General features: G+C 38.1%; 1 protein-coding gene across 3 annotated transcripts in view; it reads left to right on the forward strand.

Moving 5' to 3' along the window:
- EXT2 (exostosin glycosyltransferase 2) overlaps positions 1-24771 on the forward strand; it is a 109137-nt gene that overhangs the window by 55522 nt on the left and 28844 nt on the right. For all 3 annotated transcript variants that reach the window (XM_061610822.1, XM_061610823.1, XM_061610824.1), the window contains exons 9-10: positions 13765-13954; positions 23902-24068. In XM_061610822.1, coding sequence (XP_061466806.1) covers positions 13765-13954; positions 23902-24068 — 357 coding nt within the window. The remainder of the gene's footprint in view (positions 1-13764; positions 13955-23901; positions 24069-24771) is intronic.

Consider the following 24771-nt stretch of genomic DNA (forward strand, 5'->3'; position numbering starts at 1 on the left):
CTGCCCTTGTAAGAAATCAGTCCTGTAAAGTGGCAGCACCTATGCTTTGAAACTCCTTGCCTATTGACATTAGGCAGACGCCTCTTTTCAGCACCTGCTAAAATCAGTTTTCTTGAGGCAAGCCTCTCCAGGCATGTAGAAGCTATTGTGTTTTTAAATCTGTTTTTAACTCACTGTTGGTTTTATTATTTTGAACTTTTTAAAATATCCTTAACGCTTTTGCCAATAATTTTATTGTTTTAAGTCTTTCTGTAAACACCTTTGAGATTTTTTACACTAAAGCGGTATATAAATGTTGTAAATAAAAATACATCAATAAATGTTGGGGTCACTGTGGCCTTTGAGTCTCTTCCAAATTTTAGGAACCAAGGAATCTTCCTTATACTGACTCAGGCCACTTTGTACCATCTAACTCAGTACTCATGTCATGGACTAGCATTGGCTGTCCAGGATTCCAGGCAATAGTCTTTTCCAGGAATTGAATTTTGGACCTTGTATGCAAAGCATATGCCCTAACTATGAGCTACAACCCTCCCCGTTTAAAAAAGTATCTTTTAAAAATTTTCTTTGCAATTCACTCTTGAATGCACATCATACCTACAACATTTATTTATAGTACATTCAACACCCATTTGAAGCACATGAATCCCACCACAGAATCATGGGAATTTTCATTTGTTAAGGGTGGTGAGAACTATAACTGTGAGGAGGAAACTACACTTCCCAGGATTCTTTAGGCGAAGTCATGGGCTTTAAATGTGAATTGGATGTGCTTTAAATGTGTTGATCTACTTAATCAACTTTGCCTGCGTGTAAATCGTTTTAATTAATTTTTCAAAATGGAAATGAGCTATAAAGTATACTGGGTGACCATGTGCTACTCACCATCTCTCAGCCTATCCTCCCCTCAAGATGAAAACAACAGAGTACCATGACCACCCCAAGGAAGAAGGGCACACTTAAAATGTAGAGAAAAAATCATCTACAACCATAGTGTGAAATCAAATACTCATTGGGACGCAGTATGAAGAAATATTTATATAAACATGACTATCAAATGTTTATTAATTACACAATCTGTAATTGATATTTATAGTGCAATCCAATGTTTGTTTACTCAGAAACAAGTCCCAATGTATTCAATGGGGCTTACTAAACTGGGAAGTGTGCAGAGAACTACAGCCTCAAGTGATAAGGAACTTGTTCTTTCAACAAGCCTTTTAAGCTGAGACCTTATCCCAGTCTGAGTCTGTGTTGGAATTGCTTTTTAATATGTTTTAAGCCTTTTCTTTTTTTTAAAAAAATGTTTTTTAAAGATTTTAAAAATGTTTTTAAAGATGTTTTAATAGATTTTAAAGTCTGTTTTTTATGATGTTTTAAAGTGCTTTTAGTACTTTTGTTTCCTGTCCTGGGCTCCTACTGGGAGGAAGGGCAGGATATAAATCAAATAATAAATAAACTTCATTCACCCAACCCAAAATTCAGAATCATGCCTCTTTAGGCTGTTTTCCAACTGTTTATTCTTGCTTTTTGGTTATTGGATTTTAAAGGGATTTATTTCTTGTTGTGAGTTGTCTTGGTTTCCAATCACCAACCCAATCACAGAGTTGTTAGAAAGACTGCATACACACACTGCAGATGTATAAATACATACAGCCCATATAATACTTTATTGTTAAGCCACTTGGTCATTGCAAAAAATCAGTATTAATTTTAAACAAATTAGTATTAGTTTCCTACATAATAAAAAACTGTAATACCTAAGTAAGCCCTGCCTAATTGCTTTAAAACAGGACTGGAGAACAACAGAAAGAAAATCCCCCCCCTCATTTTTTAACTCTTTCCCACTCACCTCCCATCTGCTGCTGCTTTCTCCCTCCATTTTCAGCCATTTTCTCTCTCTCTCTCTCTCTCTCTCTCTCCTCTCCGTTCCAAACACAGATTCAAGCTCAGCAGAAGGCCAGTGTGAGTCACATGCCTGTTGCCCACCAATCACAGGAGCAGATGTCCCCCCCCCTCTCTCTGGGTTCCTCACACAGATTCAAGCTCAGCAGAAGGCCAGTGTGAGTCACATGCCTGTTGCCCACCAATCACAGGAGCAGATGCCCCCCCTCTCTCTGGGTTCCTCACACAGATTCAAGCTCAGCAGAAGGCCAGTGTGAGTCACATGTCTGTTGCCCACCAATCACAGGAGCAGATGTCCCCCCCCTCTCTGGGTTCCTCACAGATTCAAGCTCAGCAGAAGGCCAGTGTGAGTCACATGCCTGTTGCCCACCAATCACAGGAGCAGATGTCCCCCCCTCTCTCTGGGTTCCTCACACAGATTCAAGCTCAGCAGAAGGCCAGTGTGAGTCACATGTCTGTTGCCCACCAATCACAGGAGCAGATGTCCCCCCCCCCTCTCTCTCTCTGGGTTCCTCACACAGATTCAAGCTCAGCAGAAGGCCAGTGTGAGTCACATGTTTGTTGCCCACCAATCACAGGAGCAGACTTCCCCTGCTTCTTCCAAGTAACTGGAAGGGGAGGGGAAGAAAGAGTGAAACTAAATAAGACTTTCTTCTTTCTGCGCATGCAGTACATTATAACCCACTCTAAGGCATTTTTAATCACTTAATTAAAAATAAACCATGCCCTTTTTTAATTTAAACCTACTTCAGATGAAGTACTGTGTATGGGGCAAGCTCAGGGATTTGATTAGGGATACCTTACAGTCATCTCTGAGTTGTAATGAGGAACAACAGATGATGTCAATTGCAAGAAAAAAAAAGTCCAAACGGCTTCTAGTTTTTTTTCTCCCGTTTTTCACTTTAACCCGTGGATTCTCTGTGTAGGGGTTGTGTATCACCAAGGAAACTTCCAGAGTTGTAGAGCAAGCGATTCTGAATCCAACAGTATAAGACTTGTGTTTGTTTTGAATTGGGACTATACAAAGCACCAGAAAGGAGTGTGTGGGGGTATTTTCATTTAACATGGTAGAACGTGAAAAAGCCCTGCTGACTATAGTATACAGCCACTCTTGTGGCTGTATAATATAAATGCAGTGTTTTGCCTTGAGAAATCTAAGTTACTTGTTAGTAGAAGCACTTCCAAGGATGGAAGTCAGGAAAGCTTTTTGACTTTAACCATCTCAGATCAATCAGTGTTGGGCTCAGGATGACAAATGAGTAGTTGCTGTATATTCTGGAGCCATGGACTGTCTGACAATAGAAACTTATGATTAATGCTGACTGTTGGTGCCGGTAGTGCTGTTTCATGATTACATTGCAGAAGTAAAATATGAAAGCTAAAATGGCCACAGATCTTAATTGAAGAAATTGGGACATCTTACAAACTAAATCAGTCCATCTCTTTGCCAGTTGGTATCTGAGGTCTCTCCTTTTTTGTTTAACCTGACAGAGTCTTCCCAGACTCCTAGCTGAAAATTTTTCTGCAGCTACTTTTTTTTTTATAGTATTCTATCAATTAGAAAACAGGACTGGTTTTTTCTATCTTGCAAAAAGATAATTTGACCATAAAAAATAGTTGTCTTACTAGCAGAAGAACTTCCACCTGTGCAACAAGATGTCCTCTCCCTGCATACCCCCAAATCTTTCTAGGGTTCCCCAACCCACCAGAGCTAATTTGGCGGTGCATGGGAAGAGGGGAGGGAGAGGAAGTCCCATTGCACATATGGACCTTCTTGTGTTAATGGAACAACTTTGTTTGATGCAGTGCATTTTAAATAAAAACCTTTCATCCAACATAATCACTTTTCAGGAGATTGGTATTTTTTGTCTGGCAGCCAGTTGGTAAAAGTATTATATTATGTATAGCATATATTGTTTGTCTATCTAATGGCTCATATCAGAATGATAAGTGTGCTGATGCAGCACTTATCTCCCTGTTCCTTGGTTCATGCCTTTAACTTCTCCCGTACAGCCCAGTGCATTTTTGACACAGCTGTAATCACTGGCTTTGATAGGTGCCTCTGCATTCTCCTATTGAAGAAGTAAAATGTAATTGAGTTAGTAATTTGGCTAGTTGTTTTAAAGTCTGCATTTTAAGTTATTCTACAATTTGTATTTCTTAAATCTATTAATTAAACATAAGAACAATGTTGTTAAGAACCTACATTTACTTTAAAATGGCTTTACCCTGCTTCCTAACATTTGGGATTCTAACATTCCATAATCTAAGGTGTTCTCAGCATCACTTGAGAGAGCGTACCTTATCCTAGTTGTCCTTGAATTCTGATAGTAGATTTTAAAAATCCATCATCACAAAATCTGAAGTGACTATTGTTTATCTGTAATAGAAAAAAGATTGCCTAGTAATTTCATTTTCTCTTTTGAATTGGTTTACTGTTGCAACTTAGTAGAGGAAGTGCTTTTTTCAGGAATCAGCTAAGTTACAAGTTTGGGCACATTGTGGGATAGTGTTAGCACAGGTTAATAAATGGAAGATTTTAAAAAGAGATGTCCTGCCAAGTAGTCAGAAATGCCTCAAATGGCTGCAATGTTGTGTGAACAACAAACAATTCGTTTCTGTTTGGCTTTTTAAAACTTTCATAGGTATTTTAAGTAAGCTGTTCTGATTTTGGGTTAATGTTAACTGATTTTATATTTTGTAATTCTTTTGCAACCTCATTGCACACCTCTTAGAAAATAGGACGTTAAGACAAATGATTGGAACAAATGGAATTAAAAAATAAATATTAAGCAGTGTTTCTGTTCCATACTTGGCAGAGGAATTCTAAAGAAGAGGAAGAGTTCTAAAAGAATTGCATTGAGATATATGGAGACTATCCAAAATAACAAAGTGAGGAGCTATACCCATACTTTGATTCAGATGTATACAGGGTTGTATCCAATGCTGTTATGCAAGTTGACTATGCTTCTGCTTGCACAGCTGGACTCCTCCTTGCCCTCTTCCCTTGCAGCTCCCCCACACACATTCAAAATCTGCTCCAGAGGGACCCTCCATAGCAGATTTTAGGGGTGCGGCTGTAGCAGGGAGGAGAGGAAGGGGAACGTATTGTTGCACAAGCAGAAGTCCTGTAACACCACATTGGATACAACCCAGAGTGTGCAACAAAACTCCTCTCTTTTAAATGGAGACTTTTAATGTATTGTTTTACTACTTCAACAAAACCTGCGTAGTCAAGGGAGTGCTCATGTTTGTCTGTTTAGGGAGTTCTTCTGTGCTAGCTTTTAAGTACCAATGTACAAAATGATTGGCTCTGTTTTGTCATTGCTGCTTTGGAGTTCTCAGTAGGGGTGACATAAATTATAGTTTAACCACCACTATTTTAATTATCACTGGGAGAACTACTATATGCAGAGCAATAAATGTACTTTCTCAGCTGATCTCCATTTTCTCTGTGAGTGATTGCCAGAAAGCAACCTTGCTGTGAGACAAGAAAAGAGACTCACTACTAAATGAAATAACAGATAAATTGTTCAAAGAATGGCTCTGTGTAAGAGTAGGATAATATAGCAGCTAATGCAGAGAATAGTCTGAAGGTTCTACTGCTGAAGCTAAGCAGATCTGCTGATATCAGCCATCTTGATGAAAGATTCCTTGGGCCCAATATGTCAATTGCTCTGAGCTCCTCAGAGGGAGAGCCAAGGTACTGAATAAATAAATAAAAATGGAACTGGTTTCTCATCAGGGCTAACAGTGTGACCCCTTGTTTCCATCTGTCCCTCCTCTGCAGGCAAGTAGAATGGCTGACAATTTGGCTGTTTCTCTCAGCTAAGATGTAGCATAGCCTTTGTGAACCTGGTGCTGTCCAAATATTTTAGATTACAACTTCCATCAGCCCCAGCCAGAATGGCTGTGCTGGTGAGGCTGATGGGAGTTGTCCAAAACATGTGGAGGGTATCAGGTTAACAAAGGCTGATCCAGCAGCAGCCATTCCATTTGACTAAAGCACCTTCTGTGGCCTGCAGTATATTGTCCTACCTTATGTCAAATGTACGTCTCTAATGTGCTATCTCTTTTAGTCTGAGCAGTTTGCCTTAGTTTTATAAAATTGACCTTAATAGTTTTTCAAGACGTTGTTGCTTGTCTCGCAGGACTGGACTTGAGGGGTTTTTTTTGATGGGTTTTATTAGTGTTCAGTGGGTTTAGATGGCATGATGGATATCAATATTGTATTATTAGATCAAGCCATTGTGTTAGCAACAGTCTGAGAAAAGCATTTTATATAAAAACTAAAGCTATGGCTGTTGCCATGAAGACCTTAACTTCCCAAACGTATTGCTTGGAAAAGATTTTGTAATACATTAACTGAATATCTTGGGCTTTTAGGAAACTTTTCCAGGTAAAATTTTATGACATCTGTTATATAAGAAGTAGGACAAGTTAATGGCAATAGCCTCTTAAAGCTGTACACTTTATAACTACATGTGCCTTGATTGAAGATTTTGGCACAGATGTGGCCTAAAATTCTTCACTTAAAGAAAGCTGTATTGAACAATTCAGTTTCAAATCACTTGACGCTTCAACATATCAGTTAAAACATTTGAAATGTTCAAGTGTTCCTGTAGCTAGACATTTACCCACTTGTTTGGGGAGAATAAATATATTTGCTTTTATGTGAATAGCTTGTCAGACCGGAAAGATGCCTCAATGAACAGCTATTAAAGTAGTACAGGGTTTTTCTTTTCAGTTGAACAACAGATCCTTGTAGACCCTAGTCTATTTGGGCTAGTAACAGGCACAGTCCTTGTGTAAATTATGTTTGTCAAGCATACTGTAATATAACTTACACTTGGAAAAACTGTCTCCCTCAAAACTAGTGGCATACATACAGAACCTGCTTTTTTTTTTTTTAACAACTCCAAACCCTCCCTATGGTGCTTGGATGTCAAGGCCACACGAAAAATTAGGAGGAAGCTAATCTTGTTGCAAACAGTTGCCAAATTGCAGTTAGTGGCAAAATGGAAAAATGTACATTCACCATCTATTACATGTTGGTTTGACAAAACATGGAAACTCTGTTATCGAAAGATTTCAACCAAATTATAGGAGGGTGCAACCCAAATCCTGTGGATGATTTTTTTTGTTAAGGTTCCCATGTCTTAAATGTGTGGATTCAGATATAAAAATGTATAAAAGACCATTGCACCTTAGTTCAGTTTTTATTTGACATACTTGTTCAAATAGTTTTTCACAAAACTTGTTTTTTCTAAGTTTTTATAACCTGAAACATAAAGAATCCATAATTATTGTTTGGTGTTTATATTTACTACAATCATCACCACAAATTCCACTGATCAAGTGTTGGCAATGAAGTGGAGTGGAGTAGAAGCTGACTGAAACCATCTCCCTGCTCCCCCTCTTAAACTAGCCAATCGCTAGGAACTTAGTTTAAAAGGAGCCTCCTTTTAAAGAGAAGGGAGCTCTGTCTGCTACACCTAGATGTAAACAGGGTTCCTGATAAAGCTAGAACTACAGACATGGAAGTCTAGATGAACTGTGATACCTTTCTGGAAGTGCCTGAAAGTATATTACAAAATGCCACCTAGAAAGAAAAAACAGATGCGTAAAATTCCTTTGGTAAGTTTAGCTATTGACTTTAGCCTAGGTGAAGTTGAGTGCTTTGTTTACTAAAGAAGTAGTTGATAATCCTTACTATGAAACCCAAATTCTGCATCAGGAGAAATAATGTTCAAGTAATATTATGCAAATTAACACAGCATTATGGGTTGGACCCAGAGTTCCCCAGAACAGAACTTTACTGACAGGACGCTGGCTCGGAAGAATCTCTTTCCACCAGCGGGAGCCACCTGCTGGATCCATATTCTTTCCATGAATGGAAGGAGTTCTTCCTGTTCATGGAATCAGTGGGTCTCAATCCAGCCCAATGTCCTTTATTTTTGTCATACTGTGTATACTTCAGCAATTTTTGAAGATATGTGCGATGTTCAGAGTCAGCAGAATGGATTCTTCTGTGAAGAAGAGAACTCCTTCCATTTATGGCGAGGACTGAGATCCAATGAAGACTCCAACTGAACAAAGTGCGCCAGTCCCCTCTTTCTTTTGCGGGCACTACCTGTAATAGATGCTAAAACAAGCAAACAAGTTTAGCACAATCATCATATATCCGATTGATGCAAGCATCTTTTACTACTTGTACTTGAATAACTGGAGAACGGTGCCTATGCTCTCTTGTCGTTCTGTATGTATCCAAAGTAATCAGATTCTTGCAAAGACTTTCTATGCTTAAGTTTACATATTAATACATAATAGTGAGGAGAATGAAATTAACATCCCAATAATTTTAGCAGTTTTGTGGATTGTTAGAATATGTGGTGGGCAAGTCATCCTGGACTCCTTTTGGAGGAAAAGCAGGATAGAAATTGAATAAATAAAATAATAAAAAGTTATCTGGTACAGTTTGAAAGAAAAATCTTGTGGTGAATAGTAGATAGGCATATTATTCAACCCCCCATCAATTCCTTGGAGATGAGTTATAAGTATAATTTTAGTAGTAAAAGGGTGTTGGAAAGAAAATTAAATGCTGCTTTTCTCATGGTAGTATTCTGTTCTGGTTCAAACTGAATAATTTTACAAAGTAATAAAATATGGTAGTAAAATGTAAAATATGATGCTGCAAATAAAATTGTAGGAGAGAAAGAAGAGTATTGTTCATGTTTATGAGAAAAACTTTTCTCTATCCGCTTTCTCTGCACTATGCATAACTTTATACACCTCTGTCATATTCTCCCTTACTTGCCTTTTCTCTAACGAAAAAGTCCTGAATGCTGTAACCTTTCCCCATCCCGTTTATTATTTTGATTGCCCTTTACCAGCTTTCCAATATCCTTGTTTAAGGTAAGATAACTTTTTCAATCAAGCTATCCACTATGACCACAAGGCCTCATTCCTGGTCAGTCACTCCTTCACTCTGATCTACATGCTGGTTTGCATACTGTGAGGCTGAATGTTGCTCCTCCATTGCTGGATTGCTGAAATGGCGGTAAAAATAATTTTGTTGTTCTTCCTCTCACAAAATATTATAACTTGTGGACATCCAGTGAAAGATTCAGGACAGACAAAATAAAGTACTTCACACAGAGCATGGTTAAACTATGGAATTTGCTCCCACATAGGCAGTGATGGCTGCCGACTTGGATGGCTTTCAAAGAGGATTAGACGAATTCATGAAGGATAAAGCTATCAATGGCTGCTAGCTATGATGCCTGTGTACTTCCTCCAGTGTCAGAGACAGTATGGCTCTGAATACCATTTGCTGGGAATCATGAGTGGGAAGTACTGTTGGGTTCAGGTCCTGCTTACAGGTTGAGCAGGCAGGTGAGTGCCAGTCCAAACCTTGCTTCTGACTTTGCTCCATCACTTCCATTTTTGATCCGTATTTTCTGCAGACCTTTTTTCTTGGATTGTCTGGTTCCTCCTCTTCTTCCTTCCCTTGCCTTTGCACTCTTTCCTCAATCCCTATCGCCTTCACTCCTTTTTTCTTTTGGTGTTTTCTTTCCCTTTTCTTTCCTAGCACCTTACCCAACTGGTTCAGGCATTGCATCCCTTCTTCTCTACTGCTATATCTTCTTCCCACAGCTCTGCCTCTGATTGCTGCTTATCTCAGATCACTGTCTCCCCTCCCCCAAACTTGTACTTTCATAGAGTTAACAAGTTGCTGCAGAGAAGCCCACACACAGCATGCTGTGGGTTAAGGGAAAGATTGGTCTCCTGCTAGAGTAATACTATGACAGCAGCTGCTATCACAATGTTACTCAAGCCTTCCTTTGGCAACATTTCTTTCTTTTTTCTTAGGGAGTTTTATATTATTTTGAAACAGAGTTAAAAACACAGGCAACAAACATACACATAATATATCCAGATCACTAAAGGAATTAAACTTGTATTAACAATCCTTAGTATATCATGCTTGTGCAAGGGTGGAAAACTGGTTCTGGCCAGCGGGCCAGATCTTTTTCTCTCACACGCCCCCATGGCCAAGTGTGACTGATAGCTGCCCACCTGTCAACTGACATAATGGCATCGGGTGACCCGCTTCTGCTTGCATGCAAGCTTGCCATTCAATCAGCTGATTGAAGCTTGCAAAGTGTTGTGCATGAGGCTTTGCACAGAGCTTTGAAGGTACAACCCAGCTGTTTCTTTACCTGCCCTATGCCTGATGCTGCTGGGCCAAAATGGCCTCATAGGCCAAATGGGAAATCCTGGTGGGCCTAATAGGGCCTGCAGGCCAGAGATTCCCTACCGCTGTGCTTGTGAAATAATTTGTTCTCAACTATATCATATATAATTACAGCACTTCTGTAGATAAGTTAGTTGCATTTCCTAGGAGGAAGGGACAGGTGTGGTGATCATGTGTTTCCTCCAACAGGAAAGTTGCAATTTTACAATTCCTTCAAAGAACAGCCTCCCTCTGAGGTTTTTCATGGTATCGCTCCAGTCTATGCCAGCAAAGTGGTTCAGGAGCAGAAGACAGGAAGATAGGTGCATCAGACATGTGGACATATTTCTTTTTAAGACTATCTACTTAGAATATTATTCTGTCTTCTCCATTTTGTTTTCTTACATGTTGTCTGAGGGTTTATTCAACTTGACCATTTTCAGTATATAACATATTTTGAAATTAGCTTGAGATCTCAATATTCTTCATTCTTCATCTTGGGTATCATATTGTTCGCACGTTGTAAGTTCTGCCGTCTTTTAATTATTCAATTGTATTGCAATAATGACTCAGTACAGATATTTTCAGAAACAAATCTTAGAAATTCATTTCTTTATAGACTAATCATGGGGGAATCAGCCACTCTCACTTCATATTCATAAGATTAGTTTTTTCTCTTTTGATGTTTTTCTGTTTCCTTGTGGGTAAGGTTCAGTCCTACATATCTCTGAGGAAGTGAATTCCACCAGGGTTCTTTTGGGAGTAACTTTCCTATTCCTTTTGAATCTTAAAATAACTTTATTGCTGCATGCGTTAAAGAAGAAAAAATCACTTAGTCAAAGCAAAGGAAATAAATTCTCCGGTAGCAAATGGAAACTTTAAAAAATGTTTTTTTTCTTTTTTTCCTTTTGCTAATGGCAGTCTGACACAATTAAGTTGCTTCTTGTGGACATGTTCCTTTAAAAGAAATCACCAAAAGTTAGGCCAGTTTCCCAGCCTCCCACTCGGGTTCTGGATTCCAGTGCCTTGGCTCCTTTTGCTGTCTGCGGAAAGGAGATCACTGTCAAACAGCCAGGAATGCCAGACCAAGCAATGTGAGAGCACTGTTGCATTGCAGAGTTGACGTTTGCAATTGGATATGGCTTGTGCATAAAACTGATTCACGATGAATAGTCTATCAGTCTTGGGTTAAATACTATGGCTGCTGTAATGAATATTAGCTGGTTGAGAGTGGGGAAGCAGGGAGTGAGGTGGGATTGTCAAAGCCATGGCTGAGCATCAGCACTTTGTCAAAGAAAGTGATGGATGATTATACCATCAGTACCAGCTGGGTGGGAGCAGGGAGAGAGAGATAATGACTGTTCAGTTGGGTCTCCAATATAAGGGTTGGATGCACCTGAAACTCGACTGTTGCATTTTCCATGGTTAGGAAGAACCTTCCTTATGTCACCATCAGTTTCATGACCTGCTTCCATAATAGGGATTTAATTAGGCTTCTGTTGAGTTAATTACCTGCATTGTTTGCCTTTCTCTAACAGAAGTTTGAGAGACTCAAGTAAATCATGGAGGTTTGAATTTGCCCAATTTCCTGCCGAAAGTGAGGTCAAGAGGTCCCAGACTGTAGACACACTTTTCAGGCAGGCAGCGGGGGGTTGGCTCTTAATGGTGCTTCAGCAATGCCTAAATGCCCTTTTGAAATGTTACTCTCAACTGAGGAAACTTGATTATTTTTGAGGGAGGGTTCACTGTTGGGTGTCAAGGCAGCAGAACATATTCTTTCACCTAGCTCAGCCATTCTTTACCAGTACGAAATAATATATCTGTTTCATACATAAAAGAGGATTAATTTCTTTTAAAAATATTTTTGTTGTTACTTTTTAGAGCACATTTCAACTATTCAGCAGTCTCCATTCAGTCAAATAGCACAGCTGTCTAGATGTTACATTTCATTATCTAGACATTCTGGTCTCATTATTCACAAATGTGTTCGATTTTTATATGTTATATGTACATAAAAAATCCATCATAGTCCTCATACTAAAAAGTAAAATGTTGCTTTTATAATATTGTTCAATCCAAAAGCAAACTTACCGGGATCAGTAATAATGGAGCTGGGCAATTTGTCTAATTTGCCAAAGCTGTGAAGTAAAGCTATACTGCTATAGCTGTAGGAGAGCCTCCTGCTATGGATTAGAAACTGCTTAAAGAAACCTTTGGTTGCTTTGTTTATTTGTCATTTGTCCTGTCTGTCATTTGTCCCTATGCTGCATTTGCAGTATACACATTTATTGATAAGCAGATGAAGGACAAAACCAAAAAATAACTTGCTTCTGAGTAGGCAACCATTCTTGTTTAAAGTAGCAAATTTACCTGCAGATAAGTGCTCCATCTTGCTGTTGCAGTCATTACATCCTGCACTTCCTGCCAAAGAAAACTGGGGGATCGGGGTGGGCATGAGTGGTTTTTTTTTTTAAGTACAATACAAGTAAAAAATGAACAATATTAAAATATAAAAGTATGAAATGTTATGTTCGGAAGGTGAGAAGATTTTCTGGAGCAGTGGCCATTACAGCATGAGTAGTTCTGGCTGGAACTGAAAATTGGCACGTCCCATGTGTGCAGCAAACTTATTTTGCTGTTTATGGGATTCTTTTGATCCCAGTCAATAAGTAATGCTGTACTGTGCAAGGGTGAAGTTAATGAAAAGTGTTTCTGACCAGCTTCAATGATCAACTAGTTTTTCATAGAACCAGATTCAAAATATCCTCTCATTAATTTATCCGCTTTCCCCTTGACTATATTCTCTTCTTTTAGTCTTAGAATGTGTCACTGAGAGTAGAAACATATACTTCAAAATGCCTTCCGCTGGGATTCTGTTCTTTTGGCTCTGCTGTGCCTGTATCTGTGGCAGCCAGATTGGTTTCCTTATGGTGGTAGTACTGTAAAATAAGGTCTTTAACAAGGATTTAGGGAACATTCTTGTTAGAACTGAGGTGGAGTTAATAACTTTAAAAATGATCTTTGCCACTTTTCTGGTTTTTTTAATGCTTGAAAGGTAGACTGTTTAAAACCATAAAACAAGCCTTTTTTGTTGAAAGTAGCATTTTATCCCTGTGTACCAGAACCAAGAGTATGTTTTCCTTTTTATCAGTGCCCATTTTATGTCAGGTTTATGAACTTGCCTCTTTTTACTTCATTTCCCTCCAGAAATTCTGGCACTTAGTTGGTTTTCTCTTTGTTGGCCTAGTCTGAATTAAGGTTAAGCTTCCTTTTGGGAAGAGAGATGTGGGCAAGAAGTAAGCCAGGATAGCTGAATTTTAAATCATTCTAGTTTTCCAGTAGTCTATCTTTCTGCATTTTTATTCCTGATATCTCTAAATGTACTTGGTAGCTTGCTCATGAACTGAACAAATATATAGAACGTATTTAGTTACATTCAACAGAGATTGGTGTCCTGTCACAAAACATGCTTACAAAGATCAATTCCCCACACACACACACAAAAAAAAACTGTTAAGATTTTGGTGTTCTTATCTGGTCCTAACAATGGAAATTACTTTCTATTGATGCGTTCCTGTTTATAACTTAAATTGACCTTTGTTTGATCCTCCCTCTTTTAACAGAAATGGAGTAGCGTCAGCAACCCACTCTTTCTTCCACTGATCCCACCTCAGTCACAAGGCTTCACTGCTATTGTCCTGACCTACGATCGGGTTGAAAGTCTCTTTAGAGTCATCACTGAAGTCTCAAAGGTGCCCAGCCTTTCAAAGTTATTAGTAGTTTGGAACAACCAGAATAAAGTTCCACCGGAAGGTAAGTTGTATGAAGCCCTTAATGTAGGTGGGTGAACAAGCTCAGTTCCCCACCCTTGTCAGTTACCTGATATCACCATGATGTCAGGTGACCTATTTTACCTTTGCAGCCTGGCTTGAACTTGTGTCATGCTGCAAATGAGAGAGGTTCCTTTGCAGGTGTGGGGGAGGATTCAAAGCGTGCCTACAGAATAACTCAGTGGGCCTTGAAGTCACCACTGATATCTGATTGGTGGTGACTTCAAAACCCACTTTCAACAGTGATTGGCTGCACTCAACGAGTTCGTTGTCCCAAGTGTAGTAGATGGCTTGCATTTGACACAATATTTAAAAGTTATCAGATGCAAGCTCCGCTTGTCAAACAATCAGGAACACCACTTTTAAGGCTCCTGATGGCTATTTTACAGCCACCTATTTACCTGCTGCACACCTGATATATGATGAGGCATATGGTAATGGCTTGGGGAAGCAGTCTCTCAGGCTAAATTAGGATCCCTACCAGGCCTACCTTCGTCCATGGAACAGACATTTGACATACCTGCCTTAACAGCTTGAACCCAATATATTTTGCAGCCCGCATTTGACTATACTATTAATGAAGGAGAAGTATTCTTTGTGATTGTCCATCAATTGTAGAACTGTATTACCTTAAGTACACTGCCAAAGTTCAAGCCTTCTAGAAGACTTGTGGATACTTTACTGTTAGATGGTTTTTAGTGCCCAGAATCTGAGCAGGTGTGCAATAATGTGAATTTCTAAGTGTAATTTAATTTCTGTATAGCTATCTTGAGAAAAAGCAGAATAGAAATTAAAATGCATTATGGAGTGGTTCAAGGCACTAGTACACATAATTCTATATCCACAAAGTATTTCCATTTCTTAGTCTTCTTTTAAACAAATTGTGGAATGTCCATGTTCAGATTTTCAAAATCAGAAAATAGATCACTTACTTGGCAAGTTGTAAAATATTAATATAAAAGTAAAATACGACTTAAAATAAAATATTGGGTGCTGCTCTTTTCAGCAGCACCCAATATTCAATTCAAAAGCAGCCACAGACTATTTGCCAATGGAAGTTTTTCTATCCTGCCAGGCAATACTAACAGCAAGGTTTCATCTCATGAATGACTAGTGTGTCAGTGCTTATTGCTTTTCCAACACTTATTAATTACCTTCAGTACTCATTTCATTATATTATCGTTCTTATGAATAGAGCAAATTCTACCAAAAATAATTAACAGAAAACCTTTTCATTAAATTTTATTTACTTAACAAAATTTACATACCGCTTGATTGTATGAAACCTCTAAGAGGTTTACAAAAATCATTAAATTATCAAGTAAATTACTTGTTGTTAACTGTTTTTAACATTTTTAAAAACAAAACAACAGTAGACTAAAAAGTGATTAAAACACAGTATCTATATGTCTGGATAGGCTTGCCAAAATAAAAACATTTTAAGTAGGCACCAAAAGGAGTACAGTAAAGGCACCTACCTGATGTCAAAAGGCACTTAATAATTTAATAAAAAGTTAATAATATATTTCAAATGTCTTAGACCCCTGAATGTTGGATGACTTCTCAATCAAACTGCATGTTTACCTACCAATGATGAGTAAAATGTTACTTGAAGCTTAGTGAATTTTACATTCTTTCTTTGAACTGATGGAATTTGCAAGCATCACTTATAATTGAATATTGAGTTTCTGTATGTTGACGGCTTGACTTGCCTGAGCTACTTACTGCTTGAAATTCTTTAAAATCTAAGGATCTATTCTCTAAGTCAGACTGTTTAACTCAGGGATGCAGACTTCCAAGACTCTCCCAGACCATGCCCCCTCCCCAGGCCACACCCCTCACTGGCCTGCTCTGCACTCTTCTTGAGGGCGTTTGTCTGGCTGGAATAAGGCCTCTTGCTTGCCTGGATGGAGGCATGTATGTAAGCCTCTGGCTTTTGTGTGGCTGAAATGCAGCCTCCTGTGCAAAGGTAAGAGTCATGCCTGTTATTCTGCCCACTTTTGTCTCCAGCCACACCCACCACTGGCATGCAGCCCCTGGAAGGTTGTCCATGAGGGAATGCAGCCCCTAGACTGAAAGGTTCCCACAGCTTGTTTGAACCTGTGGTCCTTTCTCAGTATATTGGAAATGTGTGTTCCTTTTGTAAGAACTGTTCTGAACATGGATTTTTGTTCCACCAAGCTTAACAGGAAAACATACATGGGACAACAAATATTGCAACAATTCTTGACATATATTTCCCTTGGCTATAAAATATCCATGGGCTACTTAGCTTGGTCTGGGTGCAGAAAATGGAGTATGCAGTTTGGGGAAGTCACAAAGGGGAGGTATTGTAGATTCCACCAAATTGTGTGGGGTGGGGTGTCAAACTAAATTAACCCATTAAAATCCTCCAGAACTTGACACACATAGTGATGTGCAAGAGGCATACTGTAGCATGTTTGTTAAGTACTTCAAGTCTTGGCGCTGCTACAAATTGTGCAGTGCAGTCTGGGGAGGTCTCCAGAGCACTGCCTAGTCCTGTTTTGTGAGATGAGTATCAGTTGCTACAGCATGAGAATGTGAGAACATAGACATGGTGCTTGGAAGGGTCCATCCTTGTACCTTGCCACTGAAGCTTTGCTGCAAAATTATGTGCCCTGCCTATTGAGAACGGAGCTATCATTGGGTTCCTTAACCTCAGAAGCTTCTTACCATCTCTCTCCTGCATGTGTGTATGATCATTTATTTAGTCCTGGGTTTTGGATGAAGCCAAATTATATGATAGCAAAATTGTCATTGTCAAGTAATTTTAACTATCTTTAAGCTTAAAACTCTGTTCATTATAATAATTCATAATATAACCCTTTTTCATTTTTAAATGGTTGAAAATCTCTTAAGACGTTGACATGAAAAATAATTGGCCCTGAATGTCATAGGTTTGTTTCCTTATTGAGCCTTAGTTATTTAGCTTTACTTTCTAACAGGCAAGTATTTTAATAACTTTGTTATGTGACCATGAGCTACCCCCTTTATCTATGTATTTTTAACACTTGGATAGCTTGTGGAATCTCCTGGTCTGCTGTCAAGGGGTTTAATTTAATATTTCAACATTCAAATGCATACAGTTCGTTCCACCTTGCTCTTTGGCAGGATAGCAGAACTTGGTTTCACTGTCTTTTATTCAGTCTGTCTATTACGGCTCCTAATCCTTGGACTTCAAAGCTTTTGCCATTTATAGCCTATTAAAGCCAGGAAGTTTCTGATGGATTAGAACAAGGAATGAGTTTGAAGTTAGTAATGCACACCGCTGTCAATGATAAGGTCTAGTTTATTACCCTACAGTAGTATCTGCACTTTTATGGCTATTCTCTTTTAATTGGTTATAGTAAAGCTGGGACTGTTAACCTGGTTGAGTATCAAATGCAGGATATCCTGGCCAATGCTGTATAGGGAACACATTTTTGGCTTTGAGCAGGTATGTATTCTGTTATTTGAACCAGTTGCAATTTTGATACACATGAATGGGAGCTAGGAGAAGAATATCAAAGGTAATTTTTGCTTGTGATGGCCCTGAAGTAAATTCAGATTTGAACTTGATTCTTGAAATTTGGCTGCTAAAATAGGGAATATAAAGGCACTTACCTTATCCACCTCTCCCTAATTCCTCATTGTTGGTCCCATAGTGACTTTTTAAATTGATCTCTTTTTATGTACTATTACTGCTCAATTTGTAACTCGATTGTAAAATAAAAATTGTGTTCCTCTGTGTGGCTTATAAAAATTAAAAGAAACTAAATAAATGCACTGGAAGAGGGTAAAGTTAAAGGCAGGTTTAAAGCCCCCCCCCCCCGTATCTTTAGCCACTTGAAATTTCTGAAGGGTGCCTGTTTAGCGATTGTTTATAGGTTGCTCAAGTAGCATGTGCTGTAGCTACAAGGTCTGCGAAATTGGTTAAGCTAATTCATAACTCATAATTGCATTGTTACATTTATGCAACTGTTCTGTATCTTAATGGCAACATACTTGTTTTACATTTTTTGAAACGGTGGTATCAATTAGACCTGACAAACTGTGTTTCATCTTTATGTTGTATGTATTATTGACCTCGATGACTTGCGTACAACTTTATTGTTGTACAGGAAAAGGGAAGGTCTCAATGAAAGCATGTGTGTTTGTTTTGTTTTTGTTTTTAGTTACAAATGGTGTCATGCTGAAAACTTTTCACCAGGTATTACATTTGTATGGCTTCCTTGGGCTTCTTTTGACATCAAAATCAGATAATTTTTTAATTTATTTTAAAAAAATTATATACAGCTTGAATGTAAAGACCGCTAAGCCAGTTACAAAAAACATTAAAGTTATCAATAAAACAGTTAAAAACAAATAATAAAAATGTATTTAAAACAATTAAAACAGCTACTAACTAAAAAGATTAAAACAGATCAACAGCTATGTGTCCAGAAGGGCTTGCCAAAACAGAAAAGTTTTAAGGAGGCGCCGAAAGCAATACAGTGAATACACCTGCCAGATGTTAATAGGCAGGGAGTTTCAAAGAGTTCTTAAAAGATAATGATTTCTTACAACATTGATGTAGTCAATCACTGGAGGATTAAATAGCCTTTGAGGACTGATGGCTACACGTGTGTAGATAGATATTCAGCTATCATTAGCAGAATGTTCAGTGTGTAAGGAGGGTTGCTGGCTCATCCGTAGGGCCAACAAATGCATATGACAGACGTAGGATATTATTTTTAAAAAATAATCTGTTTAGAAGCTTTGCAGTGTTATAGGAGAAAGTTATGTTTTTCACTTAGTCTGCATTTACTAAAATAAATATTGTGGTCTAAATGTCTGCTGCTAGAAATATTTGTGTAGGCAGAAATGTTATTATAATTCTTCCATCTTATCCAATAACTCTTCATTAACATTTAACTCTAAACTGATGGTTTTAGAGTTCAAAAATTGTGCAAAGTGGATTAAAGTTATAATGTTAAGAGTTGATCTACAATTGTTCCACTGGAATGTCATGCCATTTTCTACAACTTGAAATAGCTGCCACTGCAGGAGCATCCTCATTTCACTTTTGGTAATTACATCTCAGTAAGGTTTAAATAATGCAAGGATCTCTAACACACTTTTTTCATGTTCCTGAATAGCCCTGCAATGCTGACAGTAGCAGGATATGATTTTAGTGCATTTATCTTTATCCTGTTTCAACCCAAAATATAAAACCTGCTAAATGTGGATATATTTCTTTATCCCAGCCTTCCCTCAAGAGGGTGACATATGTGGGCTTAGCCTGTTTTTTCTCACAATGATCTTGTGAGGTAAACTAAACTAACAGATAGTGACTAGTGCATTTATCTTTATCCTGTTTCAACCCAAAATATAAAACCTGCTAAATGTAGATATATTTCTTTATCCCAGCCTTCCCTCAAGAGGGTGACATATGTGGGCTTAGCCTGTTTTTTCTCACAATGATCTTGTGAGGTAAACTAAACTAACAGATAGTGACTTGCCTAAGGTCACCCAGCTCAGTGAATTTTATTTATTTATTTATTACATTTATACCCCGCCTTTCTTTTCATGAAACCCAAGGCGGCTTACATACGGTTCCCAGGTGGTCTCCCATCCAGGCACTGACCAGACCTGACCCAGCAGGGAGCTGGCCTTATGTGCCTTCAGATCACAGCCTGGGAATATGAACTGTCTATTAATTTCTAATACACAAAAACAAACATGAAGTTGACTGTTAGTGGGGGCAACTAGAAATGTTGCTTACAGATGTAAAAATTTACAAATTTAACAATAAATAAAAATAATATAATATATTATTTATTAAATTTGTTTTCCTCCCAAAGAAGCCCAAGGCAGCAAACATCAAAATGTTAAAACAGTACAACTTAAAATAAAGTAAAACATTTTTGAAACAATTAAAACCATCTAAAACATTTAAGTAACCATTTAATAGCATTTTAGGTAATGAACATATATTTTAGATCATCACACTGTCACGATCATGGCTCTAGAAGACCACTGTTTCCCATATTTCCTCTCATCTTCTCTTGTCTCACACTATATACTTGAATGGCTCTGTTCCTCTTCCATTTCTTCTGATTTCTACCTACCTTTTCTGGAGTATATACATTATTGCCCCGTTCTATAGCTGGCTGTGTGAACCACTTCTAGGGTGACCCTGGGGATAGTATAGCTAGTAGTATGTATTAATGTTATATATGCAAAGCGTGTGCCCTACCACTGAACTATCTTACTAATAGTGCTAGTAAGAATTAATTATATAAAGCATTTTTGTAGTTTTGCAGGGGCCACCTTGGAGTCGGAAACTGAAGTGATTATATTTCCAAAACCTCTCACTCTGTATTTCTTATTTCTTTTGCTCATCCAGACCAATTCTGCCTTCCTTAAAATCCCTCCAAGGTAAACTTTCTTTTCATAGTTGCTTAGTGTGGTTTGGAAAAAGGGTACAGTTTTCCTAAGGAAGCTGTCTCAGGTATTATGCTTGGATGCCAGCATCTGAAGTGTGCAGAACTTTATATGCTCTTTAGGAGTACTCTGTAAACTATAAAATGAGACTCTCTTAGCAATGAAAATGGGCATCAAATCATACTCACTTTTCAACTCTATTTTCAGGAAGACCTGTACACTCATGGACATCTCTTTTATAATAGTAGCAGATTCACACACAGATGCATGCAGCCTGCATATGTGAAGGTGCACATTCTCTTTACTTAAACTCTTACATTGGTTTAAGTGAAAAGGGTCTACGTTCTACTTTAAAAAAAAAATCCTTCCCAGACTTCTTTTTAAAAAATCCTTCCCAGTCTAAGTTTCAGGTTACTTTGAGTTATGCTGATCACTTGCTCCCTCTATACTTTCAAGGATATGTTCCAAAGTCCAGATTAGCACCCCTAATCATATCTAAATGTAATTGGTACAATGCAGGTAAATGTATATGTTGCCATTATTAATGGAAATTCTTGAGATTCAGGAGGTACTACATAAAGAATTTAGCAATAAAAGTAAGTTTTGAGGAAACATTTTAAAAGAGATTGCAGACAACAAAAATTATTTTAAAAATAAATGCAAGCCATGGAGCTGAGCTTCAATTAAAAGACAGAGTACTGTGAAATAGCAGTATCTCAAATGTTAGCTTTAAATACTTGTTTAATCTGTTTTTAAATATGCTAGATGATTTTGAGTTTACTTTTAAATTGTTATGGCCCATTTGAAAATTTGGAATATCTCAGAATAACTGCTGATTCTCAGAGATCTGCCAGAAATCACAAAATCTTTGATGGTTAGAGCTGCATTTCAGTGATGTGTTAGGTTTAAGCAAGTAGGCTCTTGAAGCATGCACCTGTATGCATGAAAGGAGTATCACTCATATCCAGAAGTGTAAGAGGTGATGACAGCAGGGTACTTGGACTAGTTGGATGGGGAAAGGCTCTTCTTGCTAATGGAATTTCACTTTCCATGAAGGATAAAGTTCATATTTTGGGGTCATTCCTAAACCTCGGATAGTGGTTGGAGTGCTTTTTTCCAGCTCAGTAGTAAACAGAGAGACTTGCAGTGCAATCCTCTGTGCACTAGCAGTGGAGGAAGTTTCACTCAAATTGGTGAAACTCACTTTTCAGAAAACATGCAAAAGATTGAACTATTAGCTACTATCATGCATGCCTTGCTGCCTTTCAGATAAGACTATTGTAATGTGCTGTGTGTGGGGCTGCCCTTGAAGACCATCTGGAAAACTTCTATCAGTTCAAAATACTGCTCCCGTCTTTGGACTGGAACAAATCAACAAGAATATATTAAACCTATTCAACAACTGTATTGGCTTCCAGTATGCATTCGTACCCAAGTGAGGGTGAAGCTTTTGACCAAATAAATCCCTAGTCTGGGTCCTGAGTATTCCTCTGTGAATTCCTTCTTTCATATGGACATGCATACTTTGAGATCTGTCAGAAGCCTTGCCCAGAGTTCCATTGTTAAATTGTGCCTGATTACCTTTCACTAGAAGCAGTCTTCTTGGTCAGCACTCCAGCAGTGTGGAATGCTCTCATGTAGGAATAAGATCAGTCCCAGCATTAGCTGCTTTCCAAAAATGGGCTTGTTTCTTGTCTTTGGGACTGTTTGATAAACTGCTACTAACTGTTTTTTCTTAGATTAAATTTTCAATTTTGTTACGTTTTTATTAATTTTAGATGATACATTATTTGTTATTTGCCTTGTAAAGTATGGGAAGGGCAGTATATAAATGCTTAAATACATGCATAAATTATTAAAATATTGCGAAGTAAATACAAACAAAGATAGCATTCTGTGTAATTTTAGGGCTGGCCTAGTAGAATAAGATATCCATCCACTGCACGTGCATAATTTTGGTTAAACTATTAGGTGTAACTCTAGATAGTACATATAGTATTATATCCTGTCTGTAAAATCACATTTTGTCTGATATATACAAATGCTCACAGAATGTGTTTCCCTTAACTTTGGATGCATCTAATTCTCTCAGTAGTTCCAGAATAATATGGAAAAAATATTTGTTTGTTATATCTTATTCTTACATGGGGATCCCAAATGGTTTCCTATTCAGGAATCTGATCAGGTCCACATCTGCTTAGCTTCAACAGCTTTGCAGCCTCAAGTACTTACAGACCATTCCTTGGGCTCAGAGCCTTTGACATTGAAATATGTCCGTTGAAAGAAATTACTTACTTTCTCTCAGGTGATAATTGAGGTTGTCTCTATCAACAGCAATGGCTACTTTAGCTTTTCTTGGGCCACCCCCTTTTCACAGCATAATTAGGTAATTTTTATAAGTTAATAATTTTTAACTGAGGAATTTTTTTTTCTTGTCTAAAAGAAATTTCAGTGCTATCAATTGCTTTCCTTTCCCCCTCAAATTCTTCAGGAAACACCACTTACATGCAAGATTCTCAGTATTTTTAATACTGTTCAGATGTGGCGTAGTGGTTACAGTGTTGGACTAAGACCTGGGAGACCAGGATTCGAATCCCCACACAGCCATGAAGCTCACTGGGTGACCTTGGGCCAGTCACTGCCTCTCAGCCTCAGAGGAAGGCAATGGCAAACCACCTCTGAATACTGCTTACCATGAAAATCCTATTTATAGGGTCGCCATAAGTCGGAATCGACTTGAAGGCAGTCCATTTCCATTCAGATAAATTAGCAGTGGGGAGCTTCCAGCCTATAGGCCTCGTTAGTCCTGCCGGGCCCATTTGGCCCACAAAGCTGTTTTGGGCAAACCACACCCACCTGCCAATCACCTGATGTCATGTGATGTCAGTTGCAGGAGAGTTAAAGGGATCTCTTATCTCCTATCTTAGTGCTAAGCACCATAGTGCCATGATCAGCAATGAGTGCTCTGCCTGCTTTTTCTCTAACGTGTAGGCAGAGGGATCTTTCTAGCTACCCGCATCCCAGTGCTGGAATGGAGAAGGCTGGAAATGGTGAGTGAGTGAGTGTGCCTGCTTACTGGTGTGTGGGAATGTATGTATGAGTCTGTGGCATGTATGTGCATGACAGAGTGTATATGTGCTTGGTGTCTGGTGCGTGACAATGGGGGATAGAGGTACGTGCATTTTTTCTTTGTGGGAGGTTGCTCCATCAACTGTTAGACTGCAGACCTTGGAAGGATGAGCAAGTTCCAGTCTAGTCTTCAAGTTTAAATAGGTTCTTCACCCCTATACTGAATAATTGCCTTCATTCTAAATGTTAGTACTAGTCAAAGTAATATCTTTATTTAAAGGTTCTTTGTATTCATTAATTTTCCTGACTATAATCCCTACCTAGTATAACATGGAGCACAAGGCTTTGGTTTTGAGAGTGGGGAGGGAATAAAACTGCAGATGGGACACAGCAGAAATGCAAATTACATTTTTCTGTTTTTGTGCTTCATCTCAGAAACTGTTTGGCCGAAAGTTCGAGTACCATTAAAGGTTGTACGGACTACAGAAAACAAACTGAGTAACCGCTTCTTCCCCTATAATGAGATTGAAACAGAAGCAGTGCTGGCCATTGATGACGATATAATTATGTTGACTTCAGATGAGCTGCAGTTTGGTTATGAGGTAAGGTGGCGGTTGCTTTTTCCATGACTTGAGTTAATGGACCTAAATTCTTCTCAGGACAAATTCTTATTTAAAATGTTTGAAAACTTCAAATAGTGCCATGGTATATAATTGGCATAAAATACTTGCAACTAGAATGACTAGAGATGTAAAATGTCCAGAAATTTTGAAGCCATGGGGGGGGAAATGTGGTTTTTACAAATGGAAATTTTGCAGGGAAATGGAAAAAAATATGCAGTACTTTTTTTAGCACGCTACAAATTGAAAATCACTTGGTTACTTTGGGAGCATAACATATATTATGTATAACTAGGTTTGCCATAAAATCATCATTTTTAGTATGTTAAAAATACTGCTTATTCAGACAATTACAAATTGAATTTACTTTTTAATTTTTAAAAAAATGGTTACAAATAGAACTACAAGCTGCTGGACTGTAAGTAACCTAACATCTCATTGGCTTTGCCAGGTTATGAGGAGCAGGCAAAAAAGAATAAAAACTGAAGAAACCGTCAACGTTATAGTGAAACAAATAAAAATATTATGTATTATGAAAATTATGTATCTTACAGCTTCCGCAGACATAAAGCATTAATTTCTATAGAAAGAACTGTGGGGAAAAGGGGTGGGGAACCAAGACTCATTGAATATTCACTAATAGGCAAAAACACCTTACGGTTTAAGAATGTACCTCTAGCCAACA

This window comes from Rhineura floridana, chromosome 2, assembly GCF_030035675.1.
Source record: "Rhineura floridana isolate rRhiFlo1 chromosome 2, rRhiFlo1.hap2, whole genome shotgun sequence".
Taxonomy (NCBI): Eukaryota; Metazoa; Chordata; class Lepidosauria; order Squamata; family Rhineuridae; genus Rhineura; species Rhineura floridana.